General features: G+C 35.3%; 1 protein-coding gene across 1 annotated transcript; it reads left to right on the top strand.

Annotated features, from left to right (window-relative positions):
* The first annotated feature begins 594 nt into the window (after window positions 1–594).
* Window positions 595–5,898, top strand: LOC306885595 (transmembrane protein 106B-like). The gene is made up of 8 exons (XM_079442240.1): window positions 595–866; window positions 2,137–2,353; window positions 2,493–2,556; window positions 2,713–2,872; window positions 3,437–3,577; window positions 3,678–3,727; window positions 3,820–3,873; window positions 4,389–5,898. The coding sequence occupies exons 2-8, from the start codon at window positions 2,146–2,148 to the stop codon at window positions 4,516–4,518; spliced, it is 807 nt and encodes a 268-aa protein (XP_079298366.1). The 5' UTR covers window positions 595–866; window positions 2,137–2,145; the 3' UTR covers window positions 4,519–5,898.
* Window positions 5,899–10,857: the final 4,959 nt, after the last annotated feature.

Genomic DNA, 10,857 nt, shown 5'->3' with positions numbered 1-10,857 from the left:
TTCAACGAAACAACAAAGTTGATTAATATGCCCAAATAAATAAATAAATAATTATATTGATATACTTGTTTTAACTTTGTCATTTTCTCTTTTTAATGTCATTTTAGCATTCTTAGCCAATAATTTGATTTTATCCTAACAACTTCCTAACTTCATCCTTTAATTATATATATATTTTTAAGACAAATTACCACATTCTATGTTACCTATCTTTTCAAGTGTTTTAACATTTTTATATAAAGGTATTAAAACCTGTATGTGCCCATGTATGATGTGTTCCCATACATTAGAGGACTTCAAACTTGTATAGGCAAAGGACATTGTGTTGGACACACACACACACACACACACACACGAAATGACTTTATTCTGCATTCAGGCATGTCCTATGATAATGTCTACATGTATGCTATAAGTGCATTTACATACATTATTATAGTTTTGTTCATTTGCAAAGCAATTATTTACACAGTTTTTTTTTCATTGCAAGCATTAAAGACCAGAGTCATATTTGTTTTACATTACTACATGTTTTATTTAATTTTAACGGGAAGAGTCCATTAAACATAGCTAGGCCTTCACTTTTGCTTTGTTGGAAATAGCATTTCTTTTCACAGTACTGTCCTACAACCCATCTAAGGCGAAGGATTTGTTCATTAATTTTTATTACATTAGTCGTCGTTCGTCCAGTGGGCCTTGCTGACTAACTGAAAGATGTGGGTTACAGTCTGATGGCGTATTAATAATTAATATTCATGAGCTTGGCCTTCGCTGTAGTAGTTCGTGTCCAGGCTAGAAACGGCGCACTGCGCATGTCGGTGCAAAAGATAAACGACAACTGCACTCTCTAACATTGATTCATTCAGGTAAGGAAAGAATCGTAAATATTCATATTTGGTATGAGGCAAACCCATTTTAATCGAAGGCATTGCATTTATGAACTGGTTCCGAGAAAAAACGCTTGCTACGTCTTTCCCATAGCTTTGTTTTTAGCGATGCTCGCCTACGAACTCATGTGTCCAGGCCTACCAATGGCCTTCTATCATTTCCTTTACTTCGAAATATCTTCTGAAACATAAACACGAGACATGACTTTAGGTCCATCAGCTGTCATAAATCCCAAACGTGATGACGGCTGTTATTTTGGATACCGATGTCTTGCTGACATCGTGTTTAGCCATGTAAGTTATTCTGTATAAGATACAGTTATCCGTGTAACGGTATGAAGTGTTGCTAGGTTTCACATCTTTTTCCTCCCATAAGGAATCTCAGCTGTTTGATTGAAATGTTCAGTCCAATTTGATTCTCTATTAAATGTTTTAAATTAAGATTCTATTCTATTTATTTCTCTGTTAAATAATGATTCTATCCAGTTCTCCGTTGAAGTTCTGTTGTATTCGATTCTCTGCTAAAGATTCTATTGTAATAGGTTCTCTTTTAAATATTCTGTTCTAGGTCCACAGTTTAGAATTCTATTTATTTCTCTGTTCTATTTGTATTTTAAAGATTTTATTCTCTTTAATTGTTTATTAAAGGTTCTGTTTTATTCTGTTTAGCTTAGTTCTTTGTTAAAGCTTTGTTGCATTTGATTATCAAATATATTCTAGTGTAGGCTATTAGATTCTATATTAAAGACTCTATCCAAGATTCTGTTAAAGTTTATTCTATGTTAAATATTCCATTCTTTTTGATTCTCTAGTTTTATTCGTTTCTCTATTAGATACTCTGTTCAGATTCAGGATTCAGTTCCATTCATTGATTCTGTATTTAATATTCTGGTCTATTTAGTTCTTAATTAAAGATTTTATGTTTTATTGCTGAGGGAAGGTTCGATTGAATTCTCTTCAGTCTTCACTTATCTGTGAAAGTTCCTGTATTCTCAAAGAGGTTCTTTTCTATTTGATTCTTTATTAAAGGTTGTTTTCTGTTTGTTTCTAAAGTTTCTGATTCTCATTTCACAGTTGAATTAAATTGCTTGCTCTGTATTTTATTTGATTTTCTATTAAATATTCTGTTAGTTTTGGCGGGATTGGATATAGACAGTATTTTTCTAGGTATTCTGCTTTTAACTCTGGTTTTATAGTACAATTAGAATTTTTCACCCATATAGTATTAAAACTTTGCTCTTATCACCAGGTGTAAAAAATGGGGAAGGCTCTTTCCCACCTGCCGAAGCATACCTGTCATGATGATGAGGGTAAGGACAGCCTGACGTCATCGCCCGTGTACAGCGCCATGCAGACCGATGACAGTAAGAACGGGGGAGACGTGTCTCAGTTCCCATACGTGGAGTTCACTGGCCGAGACAGCGTCACCTGCCCCACATGCCAAGGCACTGGAAGGATCCCGCGAGGTACATTTCTAAACTCAGTTTAGAACACTTCGTCTAGAGAGTTCCTGTTAATTGAAATGGTTTAGAAGTAACCCGATCTGAAATGTCATCTCTCACTAAAAATGTACACCATGTAACACACTGTGACATGTTTATGCAGGCCAAGAAAATCAGCTGGTGGCCCTGATCCCATACAGCGACCAGAGGCTGAGACCAAGGAGAACGTAAGAAACCTTGAATGCTTTTTATCCTGATGCATTTTTGGTTAAACCAGTTAGTTTCAATCCTTTTGTGAAACTATTAAAGACCTTGTGTTTGTTTTATGTTATAGAATACTGATTGGACTCTCTGACTAAATCTATGTTATGTATGTTCTACAGCAAGCTGTATGTGACTGCTTCAGTCATTGTGTGCCTGCTGCTCTCCAGCCTGGCTGTGTTCTTCCTTTTCCCACGTTCCATCGATGTCAACTATGTGGGAGTGAAGTCTGTCTACGTGTCCTATGACCAAACCAAACGCATTGTGTATCTCAATGTCACTGTAAGTTATCACTGAACACACATGACACTAGTGATGTTTTTAAAAGTGTTACAGTGCATCTGCTTCAGAAGGAAATTTAAGAGATCCCAATTACGAAAATTCTGTTGTCATTTAAGGCTGGAATACACTATACTGAACAGATTTTAAACTACTAGGCATCATACATTTGCCAGATTTTAAAATGGTTATAGGCATCAAACACTAAAACGAGTAAGGATCACGCACTAACAGACTTTCAGGTCATTCCGAACACAAGAAGCTCATGCAGAAACATGTGCCTCAGATGAAACCAGACGCGTGACAAATCAAAACAATGTGTTCTAAAATATTAGAACGTATAATATTAAATGTTTTTCAGAGTCTGAAGCTATAAAATCAGAGTCTGTGTGCACATGGTACTCTACACAGTTTTCTGTGAAATCTGTCAACTCCGACTGTCCAAAATTTGCAGACAATTGCGAAAAATTTCGGCAACTAGTGTCAACTCCTTCAGACTGCAAAAATCTGTGCAAAAGTCCTGTAGTTTATTATTTTGTATTCTGATAATTTGTCTTTCTTTTAAAGAACTCACTGAATATTACCAACAACAACTATTACTCTGTGGACGTGGCCAACATCACAGCCCAGGTGCAGTTTTCCAAGACTGTGATTGGAAAAACCCGCATTAGCAACATAACCACTATTGGCCCTCTGGATATGAAGCAGGTAGAGCTTTATTTGAAATAGTGGTTAAAATAGGTACGTTTCAGCATATATATATATAAACATTGATCATTCTTTTGTAATACTTCTGTTTTCTTGTCAGATTGACTATATGGTGCCCACCACTATTGCAGATGAAATGAGCTATATGTAGTAAGTTTACACACTTTTCATGCATGAAAACATAAGGCATAATAAAATATATATATATTTCCTGGCAGACATTTTCAACTTCTGTTTTCCAGTGACTACTGTACCCTGCAGAGCATCAAGGTGCACAACATTGTGGTTATGATGCAGTAAGTATTGTGCAAAACATTGCAAGCTATAGGTTTGTTAATCAGTGTTTTATGGTTTTGTTAAAGCCATCAGCCCCATGTATGCATGTACAATAATCATGTTTAACAGCACACTTCTTAATGGAAAACTAGGAATGTAGTTACCCATGATTCTGCAGAGAAATCTCTTTCATGGCAAATTATATAATAGAGTCGCTCTCAAACAACGTAGATATTTGTGTGTGTGTGTGTGTATTAAAGTATATGTGGTTTCTATATTCACACTGAAATATATAAATCAATAGTTTTATCTAATAAATCAACAGTTACTACAGTTACAGTTACTTTTTTAGCTTCAGATATATAAGCAAATTTATAAATAATTAAAAAAGCAAATATCCTAACACACTGGACAACAAAACATGTTCAGCAGTGGTGCTCATGCAGGAAAAGCAGGTTTGAGTCAGGGTACTTGTAGTGCATTCAGGTTAATGTGCTTGGTTTACTTGCTACTAACTTGGCTTGTTGGTTTGCAGGATAACCGTCACTACCGTGTACTTTGGCCATGCTGAGCAGGTGTCTCAGGAGATGTACCAGTATGTGGATTGTGGAGAAAACACTACTGCTCTGCATGAGTACAGTTTGAATACTCCTCTGGCAGGCTAGAGCTGAGCCTGAGAGCGTAACCCGTCACCCTGTCCACTCATGTGTCATTGTTTTGGCAAAACTGGTTGAGTTTTTACTGCACTTTTGCCAGCTAACCACTAGATGTCAGGCAATTCATGAATGATGCACTTTATTGTCCATGTTCTCCAAGCAACATAAACATTGCTTTATCTCGAAGTTCTCATTCCAGTTCACTTTGCCAAACGAATTGTTCACTACGAATTCATTTTTGACAAAGTTCCATTGTTTTCAAGCACTATATATAGTATTTAAAACCTTTCTAAAGTGAAGTAATTGACGACCAGCTGTGCTTTGGGTTATTATATTTATTTCTATAATTTTGAACCTAATATTAATTTCACTTTCAGTGATGGGATCAATCTCAGCCCAAACACCAGGAGTTTATTGCTGGTGGAAATGTTACCTGACTTCCTGTTTATACCTCATTCCACAGATTTGGTTCACACTCAGCAGTATTACACGATGCTGTCTTATGAGGGGCATATTTAAGATTATGTTCAGCTACTATGTGTGTTTAATACAAAAGGATCATGTGACACAGGAGGGAATGTCAGTGTAGATTGAAGCATTTTACTTTTCCCAATTTGTGCACTGTCTATTTATTTTGTAATGCAAAGTTTCTCATTGTTACAGTTTATAATCTGTCAGTCTCTCCACGAGACATTGCCTCCAAATGCAAACTGAAAAAGCACTAATTACGTAGAACAACAATCCCTGGGATCTGAGAGCACCCGGCTGCTTGCATGATGGAAGATTGTATGAGATGATCATTCCCTCATGTTCAGAATTTAAATGCATTTCACAAAAAGTTTGCTTATTAAAACTAGATGTGACGTTTTGATTGAAAGAACTTTGATAACATTTTTAACATTTCTCAAAATGGAACTTTACATTTTTAAACATTTTAATCATGTTGTAAAAAAGCTTCACAGATTATTTTTGCTTAAAGTTGGTCTATTTCCTTTGTAATAGAAGTGGCTGCTAACATGTGGCATTTATGCAGTTCATAACAACCGCTGGCTTGATGTACATGTACATGTTTATATGTAACACTTGTGATTTTTGAGAAAGGTGGTTTGGATTGCTTTAGACTGAGGCACACTGAAATTCCATTAAATAAACCTGTTTTGAGTTATTTGTCTTTTTTTTACTAAATGTGAGAAAAAGAATTACAAATTCAAGAAATGTATTTTAGAATGTGGTATTTTCTTAAATGATTTAATTTATTATAATATCGCCCTGATGGAATGTTATTGTATGTTTTAGATACATTAGTATTTTATATAAAAGCACACTTTTATGTGCGCAGGATTAAATTCCATTTGTTGCATGAATAAACGCAAATACATTTATTACATTACTGGACCATTTTAAATGATTTTTTACTAGGTCTAAGAACAATAATTTGACAGAGGAAACAACCTGAAACTTTAAAGGGATAGTTCACCCAAAACTGAAAATTCTGTCATTAATTACCCACCCTCATGTTGTTTCAAACCCGTAAGACCTTCCTTCCAAATTATATTTTTGATGAAATCCAAGAGCTTTCTGACTTTCATAGCAAGAGAACTATCACATTCAAGGCACAGAAACCTAGTAAGGACTTCGTTAAAATAGTCCATGTGACATCAGTGGTTCAGCCAAGCTACAAGAATACGTTTTGTGTGCAATCAAAAAAAACTTCATACCACAATGTGTGTGAATTCCTCTGCTGGTAAACAAGGTGCAGAATACCTTGCGTCGTGGTACTCTGATAATGGCAGTGGACCGTCCCAGAGGAGAAGAAATTATTGAATAAAGTCATTATTTTTGTTTTCTTTATGCACAAAAAAGTAATGCCAATGTCCTTCTTACCTAGGCCTTGACTGTGGTAGGACCCTTGCAGTCAATAGAGAGTCAGAAAGCTCTCGGATTTCATCAAAAATATCTTAATTTGTGTTCTGAAGATGAACAAAAGTTTTAGGAGTTTGGAACGACATGAGGGTGAGTAATTAATGACAGAATTTTAATTTTTGGGTGAACTAACCGTTTAATGCTGAGCAATGACTAAAATTACTAAAAAAAACCTTTAGAAGTCCATTTCTTAAAGATATTTAAAACCACCATTTTACACTATATATATATGTATTGTAATGGGGTGGAAGAATCACGCAACAAGGGGAGCTCAATTAAATGCCCCGGAGGGTGGATTTATTCAACAAAAGGCTTAACCCTCTACTGCATAATGTTGCTCTCAGGCAACGGAAAGTTTCTCTTATGCCCCATGTTAAGTGCATGTTTTTTTTTAAATGATTACAACCAATTAAAATATTTGAAAAGTACCAAAGAACAGTCCAATAAGGTGTGGGAGTCACTATCAAGCACCATTTGAAGGACATCCTGTTCTGACATGGTCACAGGAGCACATGGTATGAGAAGAAGATTATTTGCTTTAGTCATCTTATTTAAAGTGACATTAACTGTACCTAAAAAATGTGCATGTATGAAGGTGTAGAGAAGACTTTTGTCAGGTTTTATGATTTTTTAAATTTATTTTGCATGTTCAGAAATTCAGTTTTTCTTTTTGTTGCCTCAGGGAAACATTGCACAGTAAGGGGTAAGGAAGCAGGGGTCCACAGCTAACATCCCTAACCAGGATTTCCTATTATGTGTGACAAAAAGGGAAGATGCAAGGCTCCTGGGTGCAAAGGAACACCCAAAGTGATGTGCAAAATGTGTAATGTGCAACTGTTTCACAGCAGAGAAGAAGTGCTTCTTGAAGTTTAACACAGAGTAAAATCTCTTTCGATGAAGTACATGACAACACTACATCAGGGCTGGGAAACTTCGGTCCTGGAGGGCCACAGCCCTGCAGAGTTAGCTCCAACCCTAATCAAACACATCAGAACAAGCTAGTGAATGTATTTTAAGATCACTAGGAAGCTACAGGCATGTGTGTTCGATTAGGGTCGGAGCTAAACTCTGCAGGACAGTGGTCCTCCAGGACTGGAGTTTACCAGTCTCGCACCATGACACAAACCTACGTCTGAATCAAATGGAATATATCAATGTGTTTCAAGTGATTGTGAAAGACTGGAAACCTGTAGTATCTACTCTACTGTTAATGTTAGCGCAACATAAGTAATTGAAGTGGGAAACAACTCTACGTAATTAGGAGATTTTCATTTCCGATGCTTCACCTTGACAACAATAAAGTAATCATGTACAATTGGGTGTAACCCACTGTCTAATTAGTATTATTTCATAACCCCAACACTTACCGTAACCATTATTTAGAGTTTACACAATGGCAGTTCAAACAGGGAGCACACTTTTATTAGCTAGCAACAAAGCCATGTATCAAGGGCATAGACAAATTACACAATAGTTGTCATGGAGACAGAACTGCCAATAAGAGGCGTAATTTATGTACAGTTACTCGCTATAATTATATAGCAATTGCTCGTCTCTTTAAATAGAGTTTTTTCAAAACTGCAGAATTGTTTTTGGGCACTGGTAAACTTTTACAGAGGTTCCCTGTGTATCTATATTCGCTAGATGCAAACATAAAGAAGAAGAACAGGACTTCATAACCATAACCTGAAAGTGAGACGTATGATTTCTTTATTTGATAACAGATGACTTGTAGGCTAACTGTGTCTGTTTTGCCACAAGATGTGTATCATCCCAGGCCCCTTGAGTGATTGTATTTATCATGTGAAGATTTGCATAATGCACTGCTGAGCAAATTTTCAGTGGAGGAACGAGGTTTTGCTTTATCATTCACAGATCGTCAGAGACCCAGATCTGTCCAAAGCACAGATCCCTCAAATGATGGTTGTCATGGAGACAGAATTTCAAGTGAGGAGACAATTGAACTCTAAGGGGTAATTATGCCACACCAGAGTACTGTAGACACATAATTATTATAACCATAACTATATGCATTATATGGATGAGCCTGAGATTTTGTGTAATCACTTATTGTCTTGTCTGTGCAATGTTATATGTAATATTTTTACTCATATAAACCTGGTAACTTTGCCTAATATTCATGCAAGGACACCAGAAAAGCAGTTTAACATAACTATGTGTCAAGTATGACTTGGCACAAACTTCACTCAAGAGACATTTCTTTGGAAATGCATAACCAAAAGTATTTCTTCTGTTTTTCACAAACACGAAACGGTTTTCTGTGGTACTCAACGACATGCCACAGATACTATTGACTGAACTCAAGTTGCAATTGCCGTAATTGTTTTTAGAAAATTCCTTTGAACACAGATTGTTTACTGGTATCACGTTTAGTTAAAATGTCACTTGATTCTCAGTGACAATAGATTCTATTGTGTCTAAAGATCGACCAGTGAAACACATCTACTTTTTCTACTGATTTTCACACTTTAAAATAATAGTAACCTCATTAAAATGATCATATGAACATTTTAATGAGATAACTATTATATATACATATATATATATACACACACACACACACACACACACACACATATATATATATATATATATATATATATATATATATATATATATATATATATATATATATATGCTAACTGAAATAATTATGATATTTCTATTATAATGTATTTATAATAGTATCTCAGTGATCCTAAAATAGATCCAAACAAATAAATAAATAAATAAAACAGACAAACTTACAATTTTGAATATTTTTTTAAAATATATATTTTAAAGAGAGTTTTGGTATTTCTCTGCAAACTTGCTATATACATAACTTTTGCACAGAAACAGGCACAGTTATTTATTTTTATAAATAACCCATATATCCATTTTATCATAAATAATTGTCATTTGGAACATTTTTAAAATATATTTTTTTGCACTTCTGTTTGGAATGATCATATAGCATGAAAGTTTTGAAGTCTGGTTTGTAGGCACATGCATCTCTGATTGAACTTCAGTGTGTGGTACAAGGTCATATATAACATGTGACAAAAATAAAGTTTGTGTGTGCAGAGGAAAAAGCTGACTGTTCTGTTTGTTGCTGTAAGTGTGAATGCAACTGTGTCCCTGCCTAAAGAGAGAACCTGGTCCTCTACCAGAGGCAAACATGGTCTTATCAACACATAATAACCAGAATCTCCGAAATAACTCAGAAATCTTTGGTGCGTGATGCAACGCAATATATAGTGCATATGACTCTGGTTTCCCATAAATAAATTCCCATAAATTGTTTTATGGGTAATGCACAGATAATGTAGCCATGTGACATATCTGTTTGATGGACCAGCTGATAAATTATACAGAAAAGCAGATACAGATAACAACACTCTGTGAATCATTCTATATCTGGTTGTGCACACAACAACAAAAGATGCAACTTTAAATTAAAATTATTAGACATTTAGTTATCATTTATAGAATCTTATATTTAAATGTTAAAAAGCATGGTTTGCACCGTATAGTGCTCAGTAGATCAGGAACAGTGGAATGGATCTCCCCAATCCCAATGGAAAGGTTTCATTGGACAGTAAACCCCATCAGTCACTCACAGATTTGAAATAGTCACCTTTGTTAAAAATGAATGATTGGTAAAAAGAAGCCAATACAAATTCTACTTAACTATTTTTTTCCCAAATGATTTGATGAGAACAGTGTCACCTAGGTGCAATGATGAAAGGCTATTATCATCATTCTGACATCAGTAGTGAAATGTCTTTTAACCCTTTAAAGCCTGCACTATATCATATTTGATACACTAATTTCAAAGGCCTCTAAATTACAAAATCTATATGCCTTATGTCTTCTGATTGATAGTTTATACTTTTCAGCAAGTAAAAGGCCTTTTCATTAAATATCATTAAAAATTTCACAGCAAAAGACATGTGAACCATGACTTGAAGCTGGATGTTTTTATAAAGTAAACATTTAGGTATAACTTTCATATTAGTAATATTTTTAGAATAATCATGTTAAAATGTGTGCAATAAAATAAAAATAAGTGCTTTTTTCCATTTCTTGAGTATGAGCTCCATATTCGATGGGGGCAGTTGTGGCCTAATGGATAGAGAGTCGGACTTGTAACCCAAAGGTCACGAGTTGGAGTCTCAGGTCCGGCAGGGATTGTCGTGGGGTGGAGTGAATGACCAGCACTCTCTCCACCTCAATACCACGACTTGAGGTGAGGCAGCAAACACATGTACAGTATATGACAGTCACACCCTTGACTTCCTGAGAGATGCTGAACTACCAAAACTAGCAAACGTTTCCTTTTAGTCGCATGGGTAAACCATGTGTCAGTGAAGGATTTGCTACATGAATTAACTGCTTGTTTCTTGTTTAGAGTGAGACCTT

The sequence above is a fragment of the Barbus barbus genome (genome assembly GCF_936440315.1).
Source record: "Barbus barbus genome assembly, chromosome: 19".
In the NCBI taxonomy this organism is placed as follows: Eukaryota; Metazoa; Chordata; class Actinopteri; order Cypriniformes; family Cyprinidae; genus Barbus; species Barbus barbus.
This window is presented reverse-complemented; position numbering and strand designations above follow the sequence as displayed.

What these genes read in the sequence shown, in the direction of transcription:
- LOC306885595 (XM_079442240.1), top strand. Translation starts at nt 2,146, where the DNA reads ATGGGGAAGGCTCTTTCCCACCTGCCGAAGCATACCTGTCATGATGAT. An exon ending in TTGTGTATCTCAATGTCACT is followed by an intron (nt 2,873 to 3,436) that starts GTAAGTTATCAC and finishes TTTCTTTTAAAG; the next exon opens with AACTCACTGAATATTACCAA. An exon ending in AACATTGTGGTTATGATGCA is followed by an intron (nt 3,874 to 4,388) that starts GTAAGTATTGTG and finishes GTTGGTTTGCAG; the next exon opens with GATAACCGTCACTACCGTGT.